At 47.6% G+C, this 22,179-nt stretch overlaps 9 protein-coding genes across 9 annotated transcripts; 4 read left to right on the forward strand and 5 right to left on the reverse strand.

The window, feature by feature from the left end:
* Nucleotides 1-490: 490 nt before the first annotated feature.
* N7483_006964 (uncharacterized protein) lies at nt 491-2,119 on the reverse strand (the record flags this gene model as incomplete). Its single annotated transcript, XM_057090401.1, has 1 exon — nt 491-2,119. One exon carries the CDS (start codon nt 2,117-2,119, stop codon nt 491-493), a length of 1,629 nt encoding a protein of 542 aa, XP_056945142.1.
* A 1,068-nt stretch (nt 2,120-3,187) lies between these two features.
* On the forward strand, nt 3,188-4,162 carry N7483_006965 (uncharacterized protein; the record flags this gene model as incomplete). Its single annotated transcript, XM_057090402.1, has 3 exons — nt 3,188-3,359; nt 3,470-3,543; nt 3,596-4,162. 3 exons carry the CDS (start codon nt 3,188-3,190, stop codon nt 4,160-4,162), a joined length of 813 nt encoding a protein of 270 aa, XP_056945143.1.
* Nucleotides 4,163-4,684: 522 nt separating this feature from the next.
* Nucleotides 4,685-4,912, forward strand: N7483_006966 (uncharacterized protein; the record flags this gene model as incomplete). The annotated part of the gene is made up of 1 exon (XM_057090403.1): nt 4,685-4,912. One exon carries the CDS (start codon nt 4,685-4,687, stop codon nt 4,910-4,912), a length of 228 nt encoding a protein of 75 aa, XP_056945144.1.
* A 450-nt stretch (nt 4,913-5,362) lies between these two features.
* N7483_006967 (glyoxalase family protein) lies at nt 5,363-6,037 on the forward strand (the record flags this gene model as incomplete). Its single annotated transcript, XM_057090404.1, has 3 exons — nt 5,363-5,791; nt 5,842-5,914; nt 5,970-6,037. The coding sequence occupies 3 exons, from the start codon at nt 5,363-5,365 to the stop codon at nt 6,035-6,037; spliced, it is 570 nt and encodes a 189-aa protein (XP_056945145.1).
* Nucleotides 6,038-6,701: 664 nt separating this feature from the next.
* Nucleotides 6,702-7,718, forward strand: vip1 (putative actin cytoskeleton protein (VIP1); the record flags this gene model as incomplete). The annotated part of the gene is made up of 3 exons (XM_057090405.1): nt 6,702-6,781; nt 6,880-6,966; nt 7,091-7,718. The coding sequence occupies 3 exons, from the start codon at nt 6,702-6,704 to the stop codon at nt 7,716-7,718; spliced, it is 795 nt and encodes a 264-aa protein (XP_056945146.1).
* A 386-nt stretch (nt 7,719-8,104) lies between these two features.
* On the reverse strand, nt 8,105-8,332 carry N7483_006969 (uncharacterized protein; the record flags this gene model as incomplete). Its single annotated transcript, XM_057090406.1, has 1 exon — nt 8,105-8,332. The coding sequence occupies one exon, from the start codon at nt 8,330-8,332 to the stop codon at nt 8,105-8,107; it is 228 nt and encodes a 75-aa protein (XP_056945147.1).
* A 941-nt stretch (nt 8,333-9,273) lies between these two features.
* On the reverse strand, nt 9,274-12,869 carry N7483_006970 (putative nonsense-mediated mRNA decay protein (Nmd5); the record flags this gene model as incomplete). Its single annotated transcript, XM_057090407.1, has 7 exons — nt 9,274-9,446; nt 9,501-9,794; nt 9,862-11,705; nt 11,798-11,982; nt 12,052-12,512; nt 12,613-12,691; nt 12,780-12,869. 7 exons carry the CDS (start codon nt 12,867-12,869, stop codon nt 9,274-9,276), a joined length of 3,126 nt encoding a protein of 1,041 aa, XP_056945148.1.
* Nucleotides 12,870-13,515: 646 nt separating this feature from the next.
* On the reverse strand, nt 13,516-17,841 carry N7483_006971 (SKI complex RNA helicase subunit SKI2; the record flags this gene model as incomplete). Its single annotated transcript, XM_057090408.1, has 6 exons — nt 13,516-14,196; nt 14,268-14,455; nt 14,524-14,839; nt 14,897-17,390; nt 17,446-17,780; nt 17,836-17,841. The coding sequence occupies 6 exons, from the start codon at nt 17,839-17,841 to the stop codon at nt 13,516-13,518; spliced, it is 4,020 nt and encodes a 1,339-aa protein (XP_056945149.1).
* A 990-nt stretch (nt 17,842-18,831) lies between these two features.
* Nucleotides 18,832-21,471, reverse strand: N7483_006972 (uncharacterized protein; the record flags this gene model as incomplete). The annotated part of the gene is made up of 5 exons (XM_057090409.1): nt 18,832-18,916; nt 18,976-20,679; nt 20,734-21,213; nt 21,306-21,374; nt 21,452-21,471. 5 exons carry the CDS (start codon nt 21,469-21,471, stop codon nt 18,832-18,834), a joined length of 2,358 nt encoding a protein of 785 aa, XP_056945150.1.
* Between the last annotated feature and the right edge of the window lie 708 nt (nt 21,472-22,179).

Here is a 22,179-nt window from a genome sequence, read left to right on the forward strand (position 1 = left end):
ACAATAGAACGAATAGAAAGTGTGATACGCCGATGCCGGAACTAGGGGACGCACACAAAGCGCTATCTTCTCTCTTATCCGTGGGGATCTGCACTAAAGAGGCTGGAAGAGACATTGCACTTACGAGAAAATTTTATGGATGCGTTATTGGAAATTCGCTAGTCCCAGACACCAGAGTTGAAACTAGGACAAAATTGAGAAGACCGGGCCGGTTCAAGACTTTATGTCCATGCATGTACTCCGTACTTCGTAGCAGCACGGACATATAAACGCGGCTCTTAATCATTATTACAACTTCATTATGAACCTCGATGTATGCATGGCTAGGTCATATGCATCACCTTTACGGAGTGATCGTCCGGGAGGGCATCATATACATACATACTGTATAATAAAGTTGAATCCATGCTCCAAGACGCTATGCAACATGATCAACCGGGGAAAAAAATTAGTCACTGCAGAAATTCAACGGCCACAATTCAGCCTATACTCATTCTATTCCGATACGCCCGTGCAATCCCGACCAAGGACCCTTCGGTCGTTTCTCCAACCGGGATCCACTGTGGTTGCCGACCCCTCGCACGGTGCGAGCTTCGGAGGTCCAGATATCTGACGTAGTTTGGGTCGGCTCCGCTTCGTGCAAAATACTCTCCAGATCTTGGTTCAGGGTACCATACACATCTTCCAGGACCTTTCGTGCATCTTGATTCACTTCTGTCCCGAGTACCACCTTTTCTTGTACATACTCTTGCTCATTTGTGGCCGCAGCTTCTGAGGCAAATGCCCATGCCTCTGCCAGACTCACCAGTTCGTCGGATCGGTCCTCATCCGGCGACTGAGAAGTATTTCTGGAGTTGAGAGCTGCAACAGCGTGCTTGAAACGGGCTTGGCGAGCAAGAAGAGGATACTCGGGGAGCAAATGGCTTTCATCGCGCAGGCGGTGTAGGGCACGCAAGGTTGTAGACTTCTCCTTTGCCAAAAGTGCAGCGAGATATGATTTTTGAAGGGCCAGCGACTTTTGGTTCTTGGAAAGGGGAACGAGAGTTTCGCTTGCGTAAGATAGAACATCCATAGGACTAGGCGCTGGCATCTGCTCGGTGAGGATCTCGGCTTTGTATGTAGTACGAGACGCAGGTTTTGCAGCCACGGTCACTGGTTGGCAAGCTCTGGAAGCAGCCTCAAGAAGTTCTCGTCGCGCTTGTAGATAAGCTCCATACTGCTCTTTTATCTGAGCTCTTTGCTCCTCTAGAAGACGCTGCGATTCTTCTATTTCCTCGGGCGGCAGGTCCTGTACTAGGCTCTCATCTGGGTCTCCTTCACTGACAAGTCGTTCTTCAACCCATTGTACCAGCTCGTCACGGATTTGCTGCAATGCATGTGCCTTGACGGCAGGTGGAACATCTTCCGGGCGGTTCTCTCTGGAGTCATTCCGGGCTTTGACTTTCTCAAATAATCGTTTCTCCTGATCCATTTGTGTGCGTGCGCGCAATACGGCTCTTTCAAGCTTGTGAACCAGTTCCTCTAAATCTGTATCAGATCCATTCCGACGGGTCGCACCTGTATCTAGTTCTTCAGGTAATGCAAGTTGATGATCAGGATTCTCGTGACCCAGATCCCTTGTTGTGGCCTCCTTCGCTCTAAATTCTTCGAGGTAATGCTGGAAGACTTGGAGCTTCGAATGCCGGCGTCGATCCCGCAAGAGCGAGAGATAATCTCGCAGATCCGCGCCGGGTTCCTGCGGATCGGCGGGGTCAGCAGGGCTTGCGCGAGCTGTCCTCTGACTTCTCAATGATGCCACATCATCTGACAGTGCACGAAGTTCTTTCCGAGCGTTCACATTTGCCTGTAATGCTTTCAGATAATCTTTTCGCAACGCGGGGAGGTCGGTAGGGATGCGCTTGACGTCGAGGACGGTGTCAGCGGGTGCACATAAATTGAGGTGGGAGGCCCGGGAAGTATCATCGTCAAGGACAATTAGGGATCGCAGGTATAGCGTTAAGGCCTGGCGGATACGGAGAGCCTCTTGTTGGTTCTTGACGTAAGGAGTGAGCGGTTTCACGAAGGATGGAATGTGGGTAGGGAGTTCTTTGGACTCGCAGGGCTCGTAAGGTTGGGTCATGGTGTCATTGGCAGGGAGGAGGATTTACCCCAGCACAAATTGTACTCAAATATCCGCTCAATTAATGAGGATTTGTTTCATCTGGTCCCAGCATTCTTTATGATTGTTTGAATGGTTTCCCCAGTTTGTTTTGAGATGATTACATAACCCTGTAGATCTGGGAGTTTATTTTGATGTTTGTCTCTGTTTGTTCAATGTTTGTTTATCTGTTTGTCCTGTTATGGTTTCCAAGGTTCTCATTGCCCTGGTGATATATATGATTATATTCTATTATAATTTTTCATCTGCAGCGTGAAGACCAATATCATGCAGATTTATCCCATTTATGCTGATACGAATGTATGGTCATTAGGTAAAAATGGAGGTGAGACATCTCATAGTAGGAGGCCTGAGCACCCAGGTACATTCGTCATGGTAACTAGATGATCGATATATCAATGACGAGATAATATTCTTTCCATGTTTCTTTTTACGATGCCGATCGGGTGATCAGGAATTATCTCATTCAGGAATGCTCCAAATATTTGAATTGAAGAAAGATCATTCTCAATATTCATGCAATTCTCATGGTGATATACCTGTACGGTAGTACCTATGGAAGTGCTAGTACTTCGGTACTCTGAACTAAGTACCTCCATGTACTGCGTATCTACGTGTCTAGTTGCCTTATGTACTTAAACCATTTTGATCTATCACTTGAGCAAGTACAATTGTACAAAAAGGAAATCAGGTACTAGTTTTAATAAAACACAAGCATAGGCCAATCAAAACTCTTAATTCCTCTAGTCGGAAGCTGTTATCTGTTCTATCTTGCAGAAAGAACCCTTTCCTGCATTTGTCGAATGAGCTCATCTGCATCCATACCTCGCAGCCCCTCTCCGGGAATGTCTTGCGACATTCCGATCAAGGGGCAGTGTTTTGCCTTCCACGACATCGCTGCCCGACACTGAAACAACCTTTATAGTTCATCCCGCATGTCCCCCCTTTCCGGTCAAGTCAGGTAAACTCATAACTTCTGCTGGTGCAGAGGACTCGGAGCTGGATTCCCGTTTGAGTATCTCCCTCACCATGGCTTCCGATCTTGCTCACTCGACTCAGCGGCCCAGAGCTGCTACTACTACTCTTCCCACCATGCTTCCTCCACCCGCCACTCAACAGTTGTTACAAGGTCCTAGTTCGATGTATGGAGGAAGTCCACCTTTGGGGTCTAGTGAGCATGATGTCACTAGTGCAGCTCAAGGTAAGCAGACCCCCATTCCAGATGACAAACAATATTCAAAAAAGAAAAAAATTGAAAATCAATATAAAGATTAAAAAAACTGATTGATAATTAACCTGATCAATATATAGCTCCTTTGCGACATCCCAAGCCTTTGACCCCATCGGATTTACATTTGGTTTTGGAGAAGGAGCAGGAGTCTATGGTGAGCTCCGAGGCATACTATATAGAAACCACCACCCGCTAATTATAACCAGGTCAACCGATTGACCCGAGAGCTTTCTCTTCTTCGTCAGCAAACTGCATCAGTAGCATCGACTGCATCCTCCACCTCGACTCTGAATGACGTCTCCGATGGAATTCATGGTTCTCCGTCTCTCAGCTCGACCCACTCCCACTCGTCCCGACGACAGCGCTCCTCGTCTAGTTTGAGCTCCCATACCCCATCTGTTCAAGGTGCACAAGGAGGTATTACTGGTATCGCACCCTCACGAACAGCGGATAATCCTCGTAGTGTGAGAAGTCGTGAACCATCTCTCACTCATCGCCGCCCATCAATTGGAACTCTGAACTCATACACTCAACACCCTCACCCAGACCATATTGCTCATTACGGAAACAGTCCATCCATTTATCCCCATCGGACCTCGGTATCTCAGACCCACCTGGGTCTATCCAGTAGTTCCCTGGCCCGTTATGAGGAGGCTGCGATGCATAAACAAGAGTTGGAAACTGCGAGGCGAGAGAATGAGCACCTACGACGACGAGTGCGAGAATTGGAACAGGTTTTGAAGAAGCAGAAGGAGGACCCTCTTGATTTGTGAATTGTTATTTTGCCCTAAGCAGCCCAAATCCTCTTTTCTTTCTGGTCTTCTTTACTCTCCTTCATTTTGGTCATTTTGTCTTTTCTTCATTCTGTCTGCCGGGTGCAGTCTAACCAACAAATGGGTTCACTTTCACTTTTTTATCCTTTTCTTCTCTTCGGACGTTGTTTGCAGGCAGACATTATTACATCTAGCAATTGCAAATTGAATCAGCATTGATGCTCATTCAACCACGACCTGGTCTTAGGTGACAGCTCTGAAGGCCTTTTATTTTAAGACAAAGGATCCTATTCAAACAATTCCTTCTGATCACTCGCTCCACAGAACTTTCCAGCAGGCTGATATTTGGTAGAACGTTGTTCGTTGAGCGGAGATATTCAAAATCTTTCGAGTCACAAATCCTGCTATGATAGGACGGTCGACAACTGTCCATTGACTGATCAAGTCCCTCATACAATCACCCGCACCATTCCTACAAGCACTGCTATTTATCCGTTGACAACATCAACTGTGTATTCAACAATGACTTACGGCACTGTTGATTGCCCGCCTTGGATTGAAAACTGCTCTGCATCTGAGAAGACCACCCGGGTAACCACTGAGACTATTCCTATCCACACGACAGTCTACCCGATCGTCCCAGTCACAGACGTCATCACGGTGACGGTGACTGAACAGGTCTATCCTGCCCTCTCCACGGTCTATATCACCTCACTCTCTACAGTACTGGATTGTCCCTCTTCGAGCTAGTCTAGTCTTTCGTTCTTTTAAAAAGAAAATACCTGTGTTTATAATTTAATACCCCTGTGACTTATGAGATTCGGTTACTAGTTTCTCCATTTTCAGTTGAGCGCCTCAATAGTCGTTCTGTAAGCTCCGACTTAACTTAATGAATTTTCCCAACACATATAATCATCATAAATTCCTGGCTATCGTGGATGCTCAGACATCTGGATGCTCATGGTGGTACAGATAAAGACACGATGAATAATGGTGTGACAGATTGACTTCCAAGGTTCCAAGGTTTTACATCCTTGGTTCACGAGAACCTCACATGTCATCACCTTCACCTCTCATACAACTCATACAGCTCGAATCATTAACTTCTCGCCACCCACTCCTACAAATTGCATTTCTTTTCCTCATTTCATTCGATCCGACTTTCCTAATATTCACCTATCATACAAACCGATCGCCATAATGCCCAAAGAAGACGCGGAAGTGACGGCGGTGGAGTTCCTGATTAAAACAGGCAACACGATCAAAACCATCGAAACAAATCTGGAGAAAAACCGGATTGACAGAAAAGCTATCCGGCAACTCTTGAACGAATACTCATCCCTCACGGAGTCAGATGGGAGACTGATGAACGCCGCAAGACAGGAGCCCGAGTGTGCTAATCGCGGACTGTTCTTAGCTTACACTCACATTGAGCTAATAACATGGCTGGGAAAGCTCAACTTCACTATTCCTTCCTCATCCATCAAATGGTATAGCTTGCGACAATTCTCTTCGAAATACCGACTACCATCTTTCTGGAACTCCACACTGTCCTCAGATCTACAAGGCCAGCTGGATCATATCAAGAAAACAGCTGCCTTGGTATATGCGGATCTTCAAGCTCATAACGTCAGTAAAACAGGAGCCTGGATTATGAGAAAAGACTAAGTGTGATATAGATTTTGATTCCCACAACTGCGATTGACTATCCCAAGGTCCCAGTCGGTGATCCATGTGCTCCACCTGTTGAAGGTACGTGAGATAAGTTCACCCTTGGTGGGCCTTCCAACTAATCAGTATATCATAGCCTATGAGCAGCTTCTACATCGAGGAACTCTCGCCCTGCAGGTATTAGAGGGCGGTCCAGTCACTTAGTCGGAGCGCGACTTTCATCAATCAATTCCATGACATGCCCAACTTAATTTGCCATTTTTATTCTATTGAATCTTCAATAACCTCTCTTCCACTATTAACAGGGACAGCCCTGCTGTCAGAATGTCTAACATTCATCACGATTATCATTGCCATTTTGAATTTCAAATCGTTTTTCTTTGACTACTGAGTGGAAATCGTGATGGTGCTGGACGATGGTGAAGGGCTCGACCTCAAAAGATGCGAGTGGCAAGGGGGAATTTTCTAGCGTCGAAAGCCGTCATTTTTGGCGTTGATTTCATAGTACTTCATATTTTACCTGGGCATGTAATATGCTACATGTTTGTAGAAGGAGTAATACTAATGCAATTTGAATTCAAATGATCCACATGGACCAGAAACCTCCATGACCGTGCAGCCACATACTAAATATAGCTGCCTATTAAGCTATTTCAATAACATTTCAGCAAAGACATAATATGATATCAGCTTCCAAGATTGAAATGTCCCACATGTGCTTCAAATTGGGTTAATCTATATGAGGCGGTGCAGCCCCGCTCTACGTCACCTGTGGCGCAGCCGTATAAATACTTGGCCTCACCATCTTCTCTCTCTTTACTCCAAATAATCTTGCAAATAATTCTTCCTTTCTGCAACTCTTATCAAAATGTCTGGCGCTACCGTTCATGTTTCGGGTATTGCACCCACCACCTCTGAGAAGGACGTTCGGGACTTCTTCAGCTTCTGGTAAGGATAACCCAGACCCAGTTTCATGCATGAAAACACAAAAAAAATGTCGAATCAATGCAGCAAGGGATATACCTAAACTAACCATATCTCTATAGTGGCAAGATCACCTCTCTTTCCATCACCCCTACTAGTGCTGAAGCCGATTCTCCCAAGTCTGCTAGTGTCACTTTCGAAAAGGAGGCGTAAGTTAGCTACCCCGCACCACGCGTCACTCAGCCCACGACAGAACGCCCAATATCACAACATGCATATTCTTGTCTTTTATTTATAAATAAAGCACGAAAGATTACTGACATTATCCTACAGTGCCGCCAAGACTGCCCTCCTCCTCGACCAAACCCAATTGGGTTCCTCATCCGTGCACGTTGAGGCCGCCTCCAACATCGACGAGCTCGCCGGTGCCCAAGCCATCGCTGCCAGCGAGCACGAGTCCGAGCACGAGATTTCCCAGGAGGACAAGCCCCGCTCCCGCATTTTCGCTGAGTACCTAGCTCACGGTTACGCTCTCAGCGACAACGCCATCCAACAGGCCATCACTCTGGACCAGAAGCACGGTTTCTCGACCAAGTTCACCTCTGCTCTGTCCAACTTCGACAAGAAGTACAACGCCACTGAGCGCGCTAAGGGCTTCGATGAGAGCTACCAGATCTCTAACAAGGCTTTCTCCGGCTTTTCCTCCCTGCACTCCTACTTCGAGAAGGCCCTTGAGCACCCCCAGGGTCGCAAGCTCCGCGATTTCTACGTGCAGACTGATAAGCAGGTCCGCGATATTCACAACGAGGCTCGTCGTTTGGCGGACTTGAAGCAGGGTCGTTCTGCTGAGGGTGAGGCTGCTGCTGCTCCCGCTGCTGCCCCTGCCCCTGTCCCTACTGAGGCTGCTCCTGCTGCTGTTCCTGCTGCTGAGGCTGTCCCTGCCACTGAGCCCAAGGCTTAAGTGGTTGACTTTCAACTCAAGATAGATACCGGAGCTTGCGCTGGCGTGCCCTTTCTCTCCTGGTATTTCGGGTCTATGACTCGATGTCTCGCATTATGCACTTTCTATTTCTGAGACGAGCTTACGATTGCGATATGATTTTGACTCGGTAGCAACTTGTTTCCTTGATAATTTATTGCAATGAGCGAATGGAGATACGAATTGCTCCTTTTTCATCTTTTAATCCTTAAGTAAATTGTTACAGACAAGATAATTCAGTAGATAACCCGATGATCAATTTCGATATGATGAATGATTTAGACATGACATCCTTCAACGTTCAACGTTCAACTTGAACATAATAGATCATTTTCTTTCCCAACTTCTTATGATACTTCTTTGATACATTAGGATCCCTTTGTAAACTTCGCCGCCTCAATCTTCTCCAGTGGGTGCTCGGGGTTACTCGTCAGAACCTCGGACTTGGCTCGTTCCGACTCTTTCTTTGAAAAATCCGGTGCTGGACGTGAACTTGACGACGATCCGATCTTCCCACTTCCTGGGACATCACGTTGCTGAATACCCGATAGACGCTCCTCAGGAGGTGATTGACGACCTGAGTTTTGGGCAGACATTTTGGCTTAAAGTTTGGGTTAGACAATTATCTTCAAGTTTAGAGGGGAAATTCCCTGTTGCCAGATGGAAATACTCACATTGGATGCTGTTGGAGATGTGCAAGTGTAGATGCACAAGTTAAAGATACTTGACAGGCTTGATATATGAGATAGTGGTAAAGAACAACTTCAAGTTCAATGTTGATTGCAGATTCAAATTCTCCTTGGCAACAGTGTTAAATAGTTGTTCTGGTTACAATTGACATGACATCTTAAACCGGGTAGTTTGCGCGGTTCATCATGATGACGTTAAATGACCTGCACAAGTGGTTGGCTAGCACAACATTGGATACAGGTCTCAGAACGGCAGATCCATGAAGAGCATTTCTCTGGTCGAACCATGTTCAAGTTTCTATAAAACCTTTTGTACAAAATTGCCATGGATCGAGTGACATCACAAACCGTATAGTATGAAAATTGATCACGTGTATCATTCTTACACTTCGAGGCTAAGATCATCACTACTCAGACAACATGAATATAGAAAGTAATGCTCTCATTGGAAGATTCTACGCTACCAGAAATAAAATATCATGCACTTAATATCTGTAATGGCTGATGTACCACCTATACCATGAGGCGAATCTTCGGGGAATCTGTGCAATGAAGCGGATTAGAAAGGGAATGGGGAAGTCGGGACTTTTTTGAAGTACATCAGTGGTGGGCATGAAAAAAGCAGGAAAATGGGAAATTCGTTGTCAAGTAACAGAGATAACACGATAAACAAATATAGACGAGGGGAAATGGGCATGATCTAGAAATAATGGGAGGAAAGACATGAAAAGGGGCATATGTCTCGTGAACAAGGTATCATGGGATGTTCCCACTGGACGCCTGGTTATAGAAATAAAGCACCCAAATCCAAGCTAATGGATTTGTGGATGCTTCACATCATGGCTGGTCTATTGGTTGCCGTTGGACTGCATGCCCGCTGCAGCAGCAGCTTCCGCATTCTGCTGGGCGAGAAGAGCCTTCTGATCGGCCTCGTGGAAGACACCCTGGAGAACCTGTTGTTCCTCGGGGCTCAGAACCTTGGCCAAGGTCTCGTACAGCTGAGGCTGCTCAGATTGAAGGCCTGGAAATAAGTTAGTGAGTGTGCAATTTGTAGAGATGGTGGGATTTGACTTACTCATGAAGACATGCTTGAACATGCCGTATGGCTCGACCTTGTCCAAGGGTGTCTCAAGGAGACTCTCCTCATCCATCTCATCATCATCGTCATCAGCGAAAGAGCCGAACTTCTGGGCCTCTTGGTTGAGGAACTCAAGATAGGCGGCACTCTCATCGGCAACATCGTCGTCAAGAGCAGCTTCAGCCTCATCCTCATTCCACTCAACCTCACCATCCCAGTCATTGTCCTCGTCATCATCATCGTAATCGTCATCAAGGGTAAAGTCAGACTCCTTGGTGGCTTCCTCACGCACTATAGGATATTGGTTAGAATATTATTATATGGTAGGGTAAAGAGACACAGTAAAGCGTATACATACGTTTAAGCGCAGCAGGCAGGGTCTGGAAGAGTCTTGTCACACCCTGCAACAATCTTGGCCAGCCCTGCTGAACACTAACTGGAACATCACCCGCCTTCATAGTGAGGAGCGAGCTGATGGCAGCAATAGACAGCTTCTTGTCGTGGACACGACGGAAGTTGTCGATGTTAGAGAACCAAGTGCTGAAGAACTTGTTAGTCCAGCCCTTGGCTTCGAGAACCTGAAGACTCAGAACGGGGTTATAGTAGATAGCGTTGATGACCATCTCCATCAGGTGGATGCGGTAAGACTTGGTGCGAGCTTCGCCGGCATCAATAACAACCATGGCCAACTCAATGAACAGGGGAATGTATTGGTCGATGTGACCGCGGAGGTTAAGCATGAGAGTCTCGGCAAGCTTGCAACCACAAATGCGGTCAACACCGCCAACCTTCTCGTCACGGAAGATATCCTCAACCATGCCGACAACGGCGCCAAGGTAGGCAGGGTTCTGAACCAGCATGTCAGAGCCGTAGGCAACATAGTTGTCAAGAGCAGGAAGCATGTCCTCAAGGTACAGCTCAGCACCGGCCTTGAAGGTCTTGTGGATCAGCTCAAAGGCTTGCCACATGGTGGGTGAGATGTTCTTGGAGGCGAAAGTACAGCTGTCAATGATCTCAAAGACTTCGTTATACAAATCGTAAAGCTTGTTCTCCAGGGTAATGCTGATGACTGGCATCAGGACGGTTTCCAAGTGCAAGAGAACATCTGGGGTGCTCTCCAGAGTAAGGATCAGAGTGCCAATGGTCTGCAAAACACCCAATGCAGTGATACTCTTGTCATCCAGGAAGTCTCCGTATCCATCGTCATCACCACCCTTAGCAGCATTGCGCTCCAGAAGCTCTCCAACAATACGCATGTAGGTATCACGGAGCTGCTCGCTCAGGGCAACAGCGAAAGGAGTAAGCTCTGCGGAGAACACCTCAACAAAGTCCTCCATGACGTTAGCCAGAGCATCGACATCGACCTCGTTAGCCAGCTTAAGAAGCTGCTGCATGATCTGAGGGATGTTTTGCTGCATTGAGGTGCGAATGATATCGTGACGGATCAAAGGCTGAAGAGCGAGGGCGGCCTCAACTCGGACGGGCAACTCAGTGTCAGTCATGGACTCCAGAATGTTGCGGTAGATAACCATAAGATTGTTAGGGTCCTTGAAATCAAGCTGCTCGAACTTCTCCAAGGTGTCACAAGCACGCGCACGCAGGAAACCGTGGGGGCTGCGGAACTCGGGGAAAACGTGACGAACAAAGAAGTACTCGACCTGGTCCGCAATCGGGCTCTTCTTGCCCAGGATGACAGAAGCAAGAGATCCGATCATGCGAAGAGCACCCTCCTTCTCGCGGGGCTGCTTCTGGTCCTCAGGAGCGGACTCGTACTTGCTGACGACACTGTTGACAAAGGTCAGAATAGAGAAGGTTTGCTTCTTGCGGTTCTTGGTAAGGGAAACCAGGAAGTTTGTAGCGGCGACATCCGGAGCCGAAACCTCCTCGTAGAAATTCAACTTGCGGTGCAAGTACTCAGATGGGTCATCCTCGAACAACTCAATATCCTCGTCGGTCTGGCACAGGATGGGGAAAACGAAGTGGGCGATCAGGTTCTCCATGTGCGGCTTAAGGTGGTCCCACATGGCCTTGGGCTTGACACATTCCTCCATGAAGACCAAGGTGTACGAAATCGCGGAGTTGCTGAGCCATTGAGACTTGGAGACCCACTTCTCGATCTCCTGCAGATATCCTTTGAGAATTTCGGGGGCAAAAGTGCTGATGAAGGTTTTGGCGTAGGGGGGTATAGTCGGGTGTAGAGGGCTTCGACATGGTGGTAGGGTTACCGTAACTAAATAGGACAAAAATTAGATATCGAAATAATCTTGTAATATCCACTGCCCGATATATCATACCGGACGAAGAGACGGTTCAAGTTAGCATATGACCACTTCTTGCACTTCCACCAGTGGTTCATTTCCCGCTCCTCCTTCAACTCGCTCATAGAGTTAGCAGGGGGTGTCTTAGAAATGATTCTGAGAAACAAGGTGCACCAGTCCACAGTAGCCTGGTGAGTCTGTAGGCAAGGCGAGAGTTCGAACTATAAGAATTGCCAGTCAGTATTTCTGTTTTCTACCAAAATTCTCGTCGACGAATTCGATCCACCCACGTAAATGGCGTGCTTGTAAGCCTTCACGATAATTCGAAGCATCTCCGCCGCCTCCAAGCTCTCCTCATCGACCAACTTCTGTCCGATACTCAGGAGCTGCGGGAACGAGTGTTCCACGATCTTATCGAACTCCTCTCGCTTCTCTCCGGCCTTAAATCGATACACCCGGCAAATAGCGAGCAAACATTGCAAACCAGCGTAGACGGTGTTCGCATCGTTGGTTCCAAGCAACTGAAGGGTGAGGTCCATAAATTCGGGCCACTGTTCGGGGAAATCGTTCTGCAGAATCTTCTGGAGGAGAGGGACCAGCTGGGCGCGGACATTGGGCGGAGTGGAGGCCAAGGCAGGGATCAGTCTCTCACGAAAACCGGGCTTTTCAGCTTCGGGAATCGAGGGCCGCGAGGGGTTTTCTTCAGCAGGAGCCCATCCTCGACTGATACGGTTCTTCAAGTAGACACCGGCTAGGAAGCGGGGTTAGTGACGATGTTGTGATATATTTCGACCACCGATACGAGTCGTTGCTGCGGTATATAGCCACCAGTGATAGGACTTAAGACACACCGGAAAGCTGAACGGCATTGTTCTGTTCTCCTTGCAAGATATCCAATAGCGCATTGATAAAACCGGGCTGAGTCTCGGCCTAGAAAAATAGAGGGGGGTAAAACCGTCCCCCCACGAGGTCAGTCTCAAATATGAACCCCACCATCCAGGACTTATAACAAACGTACATATTTCAGGTCCAACTCCGCCTGTTGGCGATTGCTTGCATTCGAGTCTAAAGTAGACTGGATGCGGTCTCGAAGGGCCGTGACATCCATCTTTCAAACCACCCCAGCGCCAAAGAAAAGGAAAAAAAAAAGCTCAAGGAAAACTCCAAGCAAGGAACTCCGTGGGAGGATAGCGGGAAAGCGGAGAGTGGTAATAAGGGACAAAATATCAAGACAAGTCCCAAAAACAGGTGAATCCAAAGAACCCAAAGATCAAAGGAATTCAAGGGGAGAGAAGGAGAAGGAAGATAATTGTTTCTTGGGATTTTCACGGGCGGTCGCCCCGCAGCTAATCAGCGCACAACCATTTTCTGCGAACTCCACCTTTTCGGCCCTCTATACTAATCTTCAATATCATCATATATAGTATAGAATGTAGATGCTTCAGGTTATTCTTTTATTATTTCTATTTCAAATAACAAATTTAAGAGTCATTTATCTAAATATATACTACGTTTACCCAAATATCAGAATAATTCTTACGAATTCCATGTCTGAATCGACATGTTCGCGTATGGTATTGGTGGTCATCGATTCATTATGTCATTCCTCACTATGTTATTTTTTTTCTTTTTCAAGTTTTCTCTTTCACTTCAAGTTCTAGCTCCTAGATTCGCAATAAATGGCGGGACTGAAAATGACACAGTCCAAATGCTCCCTAGGGCTCTCAGTCGATGACACACCTCTTCGAGGCCGCTCACATGTACAGTGAGGCGGCAAAAATCACATCCCGCTTGATCAGTTCTTGGGCTTTCTCCATCTTGACATGCAGAGCTGGATCGCCGATCAACTTGGCCGCACTCTTGACTTCACGGCAAGTCTCATCAAGACGAGAGATGCAACGGACAAGGGTACCTTCCATCACATCTGTCAGTTCGGCAATTCGGCTAAAAGGCATGCCCTTGGCCCATTCGTAAACCACTTCGGTCAGAGCAAATCGGATCGGGTTGGCAAAGTCGACGTACTCCTCACTGGTCTGAGCAACCCCATGTGAGGCCTGGCACTTGTCGACCCGCTCGGCGATTTTGACGATCGCTTTCTGGCCCTCCTCAAGGCGGGGCGTAAGGGTAGGCACCGAATCGGTTCTATCCTGAAACACAAAGCAAGATAGCAGCGCGACTATCTCCTCAGGCTCGTAATCTGCGAAGACGTTCTCCAGGATAAGCTCAGTCAAGATCAACTCGTCGGCTGAATTGACTTCACAGGCCACCTTTCCTTTCAACTGGACACGGGCCTCGTTGTCGATGAAATCAAGCTCTTGTAGAACTCGGATGCGCTGTTCATAGTCTGGAAGCAATTTGAGGCTCTCATCAGACATCTGTCGCTTCATGTCCTTGATCAGCGTTTTGAGTTTCCATTCTTCACCTGCCAGTTGGAACTGTGAAGAAAGCGCAGAGGCACGATGTTAGCAATGGTCAACAGCATTCTAGAGATACTTTTTCAACGTACATGTTTCTGAAAGTTGGGACAAGAGGGACTCAAGCAAGCATTCATAATTTCCACCTGAGCCTGTCGCTTTTCCAGAATTTGAATCGTGTTAAAATCGGTTACCTTGGCCCAGTTGTCCTCATCCCAGACCTTGCTATCCCATGATTCGGTGTATTTGACCACTTGATCATTGGCGAACTTCGTTGCCACTGTTGAGATATATTGTAAGTATTTTGACACTGTGAATTTCTCAAAAATAATTTAGAATTCGGCATACCATCCTTGACACCAAAATAGAACGTTGGGTCTTGAAACTTGACGAATGTATGTGTGATGCACTCGAGATCATCCAGCCGAACCTGGACCAGCTTGAGCTCCATGGATTCAACACTCGATGGGAGAGGCTGGAAATGTGGCCGGAAAAGGGGTAGAAATGGCATTTCATTGCTAACATGCTGCGTGTTGCCGACGCTACCAATTTCAAAAACTTCAAGCCCGGGAAATTTAAGTGGCTCTTTAGGGTTGTCGGGGTTTGGGACTTGAATTGTCATGGTACCTTCTTTCACCAAAATACCGGCAGTGCGCACTCCATCCTAGTTGAGAGTTAATGCAAATCCTGGGGACAATAAGAATTAATCGTTCAAACATACCTTTTTGTAGAGGATCAATTTCTTGAGGCCGAACCACTTTTTTCCAGTAGTTGTCTTCAGGAATTCCTCGAATAGCTGTTTGGTCAATTTTCCCCACTCAGCTGAAGCTTCATAGCAGGATGTTACGTCCACGTCACAGATTTCACAGGGCTCTCGGATGAGGCTCTTCAAACTAGCCTCGGAAGCTATGAGATTCTTCTCATGGTCTGGCCGTAGAGCCATAGTGGCATTTTCGCCGAAGCTTCGCTTGATCATTTCTTCGACCTTGAGAGCTTCCACACGAAGGAGGTTCAAAATCATGTTGTAAGTGAGACGGAACTTTGATTCGAGACGCATTGGGGTTCCCAGAATGATCTCTTTCAACCTCTCAGCACTGTGTGCTTCACTCCAGTAAGTAGCCAAAGTGATCACGGTGCCCTTGTCATCGAGTCCACGGCGCCCTGCACGTCCTGCCATTTGTGTGTACTCTTGCGGCCACAGGTCACGCTTTTTCATCTTGCCCGCATTCTTGCGTAGACTGTCAAATACAACCGTTCGAGTGGGCAGATTGAGACCCATAGCAAAAGTTTCCGTCGCGAAGAGAACTTTGATCAGCCCATCGGCAAACAGAATTTCGACGACCTCTTTCATGATTGGCAAAAGACCGCTATGATGCACAGCAATACCTCTGCTCACTTGCTCTCGAAGCCGGAGGATTTGGGGAAGTTTTCGATCCAGAGGGTTAAGTCGCTTGAGGGATCTCTCAACTATCATGTGAATATGGCTCTTTTGGCTGGCAGTGGTGAAGTCTTGGTTGCTCAGAGTCTCTGCATTTGATTCACATCGCTGCCTCGAAAAGATGAAACAAACTGCCGGGAGGAGGTCATTCGCACGAAGATGTCCAAGTAGATGAACCCAGATGTTCTGATCTTGAGCAGCAGTCGGACGCCCACCGCTACCACCACCGCGGCCCATATTCCCCTGGCCACGACTGAAGGTCTTGCCACGTCCCCGTCCATTTTGATTTCGGCCTTCACCCTGCTTTTGATCTCCGCGCTGTCCAGTGCCTTGTTGGCTTTTGCCTTGTTGCCCTCCTCCACGGCCTCGGCCACCTTTGTTGTTTCCATCTGGAGACGCGATATCTTTGGCTGCCTTCCAACCAGTTTCAAGGAATCTCTTGTTCCTGTCAACAATCAGGTGTTTTTCCTTACCCGTCCAGAGGTAGTGCTCCAAAGGAACAGGTCGCTTAGGAGTTGAAATCACGTAGATGTCCTTCTTCTTTATACTACCAACCCACGATGAAAATTCTTCGGTGTTTGGGATAGTAGCGGACAGAAGGATCAACGTAATTGTAGCTGGAAGCATGATAATAACCTCTTCCCAGACCACACCTCTCTCTGCGTCATTGATGTAATGGACTTCGTCAAAGATGACAAACTCAACATCGCGGATAAGATCGGCACCCTTGTAAAGCATACTGCGTAGAATCTCGGTTGTCATGATGAGGCAGCTGGCCTCCTGGTTGATCTGAACATCACCCGTCAAGATGCCAACATCTTCAATATTTGGATCGTTTTTGAAGTCGCGATATTTCTGGTTACTGAGTGCTTTGATCGGGGATGTGTAGATGGCTTTGGTCATGTGTTTCTGTGCAAGAGCGATGGCATATTCAGCCACAACTGTCTTTCCAGCTGAAGTATGAGCACCCACGAAGACTGAGTCTCCATTTTCAAGATTGTAGATAGCTTGCTTCTGGAATGTATCCGGCTCGAAACTCCATGTTCTAGCCATATTCGGGACGAGGTCGTAAAAGTTTTCCATTGGCTTGTTCACATCTACAACATGTGCCCACTTCTTCTTGGGTGACAGAGAAAGCGCTGCCCATGCGCCGTTCGGCTCAAGTGAAGGGTATTCGACAGGGAGAAGCGCATCGATCTCTTCTTGGTCATCATTGGCCATGCCCGGGCGCTCATCCGCGTCAACCTTAGGACTTTTGACGACTTCGTCCGGCTTCGCGGGCTGATCGTCATCCTCAGCTTTGTCGCTTCCTTTCTCGAGCAGCTCCTGCACTCGTTCTTCTTCGTCTGACTTGGTCTTCTTCTGATCGAAATTCATTCCACGAGCAAATCCAGGAGGTGTTGTCAAAAGTCCACCAGCGGACCCAAACTCGATGATTCGGTCCAAGCCAGCCTTTTTCTTAGAGGGTCGGGATTGTTCTGCCCAGTCGGGCCCTAGTTCACTCTCTGCAATAGCTTCAATTTGGTCTAGACCACCCGGCGCGAAAGGGACAGAACCAGATCCGCCTCGAACGAAATCAGCGCGTGACGCGACCTCACGGCGCATCGAGGTAGAGTTCTTAGCATGGGCGCGTTCGGCTGTGATTGTGACATCTTTGTAGTCGGTAACTCTGCCCTCCAAGCCTTCTCGGACGAATCTGGTTTCGGAGCGTGATTGTGTTTGGTCGAGCTGGAAGAGCTGGGACGGATCTTCGGTGACGCTGTCGACTTGCCATCGCCTAGGTAAATGGTGTGTTAGTTGTGTGTACAAAACGTGCTGGGATCAAATCTCACGTCTGAAGTTTGTTAAGCCATTTTGGATTGAAGCGGGTTGGGGGAGTCAGATATTCTGACTCTAGGTTCTGTAAAACATCTTCTTCGGACGGATCAATTTTGCGAGGCTTGTGTTCACGCAAGCCACTCTCTTCTTCAGCCAGCTGAGCCTCAAAAGCTGCAGGGTCTGACTCCTGGGCTTTGAAATTCAGCTCGTCGAATGCTGCAGCTAATAATTCATCCATTTGGGAGATTTTGATGTGATTCTGGGGAGGTGTGATGGGTGGGGGAGGTGGAAGGAGGAAGTTAAGGCGACGCACAGATAAAGTGGTTCCACGCGTGCACGCTGTGATTTCCTTTTTAGGTTTAGCCCCTCACACCAATGGCTGCCTAGTTACGAAGTACACTTACATTCATATTTTGAATTCTGCTCTAGACAGAGCTCTAGTATAGCAGATATAATTAGCTAGTTAAAGTATTTTTATAGCTTCTAACATTCTCACTGTTATATAAAACTACATTACAATTAATAATGTCTGAAAGCTGCTCTAGGTAGAAGAGTCGGACAGTGTATATTCGTGCGTGTGGATACGTGATTGATTAGTCGCTCTAATAATGTCATCGACGCACCCCACCTTCAAAGGTTGCTCTATGTTTGTGTAGGAATGTGCAAGAATCATACTTCTCACATGAAACACCTTTGAGCAACTGTGCAGATTGGACAATCTCCATTTGACCAGATTAATCAAATTTCATGATCTTTCGTGAGAAATACTAGAATTTGTACCTAACAGAGTATCAAGTCCAACATGGAGCTTCAGGCGGTCACAGTGTTGTCTGGCAGTATATTGCGTTGACGTCGTGTGGGGTTCACCGCCAACCTTGGAAGGTTGTGAAGCATCCATTAGTAGGTAGCAATCCGGGGTCCGCGTCTGAAATGTTACTAGTACACAGTACAAATATGCAAATACAATTTACAGGTTATTAATACTTAGTAGTTGGGCATAGAAGATCTCGCCTGGTATTAATATCACGATAGACACTATGTAACATTTAGAACATTTGAAGACAGAGGAACTTGAAAGCTCAAAATATACCGAGAACTAAAAAATATTGTCAAAGATATACATTAAAAATATCATTTGCATTGGAACTTTTGTACCAGGACCAGCCATCAAAAGGACTGTGCAAAGACATGTGATAGAATGGCTAAAGGAACACACCCCGAGCGCCAGAAGAAAATGCAACGGATCAATAAACGCCGGGTCCAGAAGTCAAGATATCACAAGGTAAAAGAGAGACCTTAATAGCATGGAGGCTTACAGAAAGGCAATTGGTCCAGGTTATTTGCTCGAGTGAGAAAAGGTTTTCCTTGGGGGTTAGTTTTGCCTCGACATGAACGAGGATTCAGCGGTATGAGAATGCTGGGAATGTTCGTCGGTCATGAATATTCAGTTGGAATTCAAAGATTCCCTTCACCGTGGCAATGTACCTGTGTATGATGGTCAGATATAACATATCAATAAAAAGAAAAAGACGAATAAGACGTACAGGGTTCTTCCATCCGCACCCCAACCCAATCCGGCTGTAGCATCCGCCTCATCGGCACCAGAGCCATGAATCAAGCTTCGATCAGGAAGATCGTTGATAATGTTTCGGATCCACCTAGGGGAATGGGCCTGTTCAAATCCAAGAAGCTGTTGGCGATGACGCTGTTCCCGTTCATGAGAGGAGCGGTTATGTACCTCACTTGGTATCTGGCGATGGCGTCGCAAACGCTCGGCCGCCAAATTAGCTCTAAGTTCATGGGTAGAAAGACGAGGTGTATCGTATCTCCTTTCTGCTGCGGTCTGTGGCCGCTCAGTTCGCCGGGGCGTCGAGCTCGATCGTTGAGAACGAAGTCTGGCCAGGGCTTCCGAGCGGGTCCCGAGGTCAAGCATTGGAGGAGGCCCTATTGCTTCCGGTGGCCTAGGACCTGACCCATCCTCGTGGCTGATAAGATCTGGATCAGCACCCCGGGGGGTAGTATCCGATGGGGTGGGCTGGAATTCGGACGGCGGTGACACTGTCCAGCTTACAGAGACCATTGGCTGCCGGTCATGACTAGAGTTTCCAGCTTCCAAGTATCGATTTCCTTGAGATAGGACCACGGAACTTTGGCGCCTGGCATGATATGACCGTTCCAAAGTCCCTGTGCCTGAGCGAGTGGTGTGACTCAAGCGCGGAGGCGGAGGCGGTGGGGGCGGGACGAATAATTCATCATCATCGTCTTGCGCAATATCAGGAGATTCGAATGAATGCGGGGGTGGAGTAGGACGGGAGTTTCGAGTGGCCCCATCTGTGGAACCATGATGTCGCGTGCGAGCCGCAGGAAGAGGAGGATGCAGAGCTGCCCTGACAGGCCGCTCAGTTAGACCTTCCTCTGGATTAGAATTCCAACGCGCTGTGTTGAGAAATTCCATAATCAACCTCTCCCGTTCAGTGAGATCCTGGATTAAATTTTCTCGTAGCGAAGAGCGTTCGGCTTCTCCAAGGCCACGATCATTGGGAGAGTCGTCACCACGAATTCTTAAGCGTGGAACCGGCGGTGGTAGGATTGGATCATCATCGTCCATTGGCTGTCCATCCGATTCATCATCTATGGGTTCCAAGAGAGTCTCTTGTAGGGCCGGATCATCAAGCTCTAGTCGGAGTATTTGTCTCCGGATGAACCCCTGCCGAACGTCGGCAATCCCAGCTCGGCCGTGGCCCTCGAGCCATACTAGTAAGTCCCATGGTTCTGGCGAGAAGGTCATACAGCGCACTGTGCCGCCTTCATTGCAAGGCCTAGATCCGAAGAATTGATAAAGCACTGGGTCTTCGTCGCAATCCGTGCCCCCAGCTGTCTTGCGGATGATTTCGACATCTAAGACTGTGATGACACCAGATTGGGAACCGATGGCGCAGAGATGACTGGATGGTGAAAAGGCAACTGTAAAGCAGCATGCATCATCGGCACGGGCTCCGATGTTTATTTCAATGCATTGAAGCATTTCCCACTCCCATCCCGCAAGTTTACCACCCCCCTCGATAAATATGGGGGATCTCCAGTCACGCAGAATCCGATAGAAGTAGACTTTGTTCTCATCTCCTACTGCAGAGAGAATGGTTTGGTCGGGTGAAATAGTCGCATAGTTCATGCATGTTGTGTGTTGGAAAATTTTGAGAACTTTAGATCGAGTCAAGGAGTAGACGGTAACAGTTCGATCGTTGTTGCTGTTTGATATATGGTTAGTATATATTTAATAGAACTCCATCCGAAAAACGTACCTTAGGATCATCACATCTTCATGGGAGGTACTCTCGCCATTGTTTGGAAATCGGTGGATTGTAACAGAGTTTACAATAGTACCCCCAAACTTGTGTATGATCAGTTCCGGTAATGATTGCCTTCCCGAACGACGTGCCGAGGCAGTCTCGCTGCTGGAAGTTTCCGGGGAAGGCAATCTCGACGGCGGCTCGAGGTCGAGTGGGAGTGCACTATCGACATCCGTAGGGCGGAGTGGAGATGCCTCGTCATGAACCTGCAGGCCTCTTTCATCGATTCTGATGTAAGCGCATTCACCGTTGTCCGGCCCACCCACTGCGATCCACCCGTAGCCAGCCGCCAAGCATCGGGGCTCGAACGGAATGACAGCTATGCTCTCTCGTTTTTGCGCGGCGATATGAATCGCATAGACGATACGATCGACGACGACATAAATGCGGTCCGGATCGGCGGTGCTGATGTAGTGGCGGAGCTGTGGGTGGCTACTTGGAAGTTAGATCGCTAAACTCCGAGATCGGGGGTTGTCAGGTATGTGGGGAGTGGGGAGAGAGAGAGAGAGAGAGAGACAACATACAAGTTAGGAATCCTTAAAGGAAAGAAACGACGCTTATTGGGAAGGATGAGAGACTCGGTCGGGCGATGTCTAAGATCGATAAGTAAGAAGGCCCGAAATGAAATGGGGCGACAGAGAAGAGAGAGAGGGGAAACACGGGGACTCACAAAAGCGAGTCCGAGGTCATGATGAGCAGCTATGCCCGCGGCGACATTGTCCGATAATAAAAGGGCAAAGACTGAGAGCACCACTCAGACCCGATCGAGCTTTAGGAAACACTAAAGTGAAGCTGAACTTGAAGTACCCAACCCCAAAGTCGCATGCACCTCTTGCAAACTGATGACGTAAGACTTGGGTGGAGCTGAAGGCCGAAGAGCGAATGCGGTTGGTTCCAGTTAAAGAGTTTAGAAGAAGGGAATTAACCGGTTGCGATAGGGAAAATGGAAGAAGAAGAAAAAAAAGAACTATTGAAAGTACAGGTCAAACTATGTCTATAAACTGTAATCTGTACTGCATAGGTAGTTGTGTTTGATTATGAATTGATCTCACGGTACAGAGTACTATTAAGAGAGAGAAAAAAGAAAAAGAAAAAAGAGAGTATGTGAGCTCTAATACAGTGTAGTTTTTTTTCTAATTTGACTTTACATCTCAAGCCTCATAGGGTCTACCCTAATTTACTCCAGATTACTCCAGTCGGAGTGATTCTATGCCGTCATGATCATTATCTTGACCATCGTCGGATTCCCAATGGAGGATCAGGGGTCACACGACACTCTCTGGTTGGACTCCAACCCCAGAAACAGGAAGGCAACACAGAGATATCAAAATCGGCTGAGAACACGAGAAGTGGAGAAATGGAATCCATTTTTGAAGAGAGAAATATTAAATCCATTCT

Source organism: Penicillium malachiteum (assembly GCF_028827825.1).
Source record: "Penicillium malachiteum strain IBT 17515 chromosome Unknown utg000003l:1.0-4950554.0:1.0-4952489.0, whole genome shotgun sequence".
NCBI lineage: Eukaryota > Fungi > Ascomycota > Eurotiomycetes > Eurotiales > Aspergillaceae > Penicillium > Penicillium malachiteum.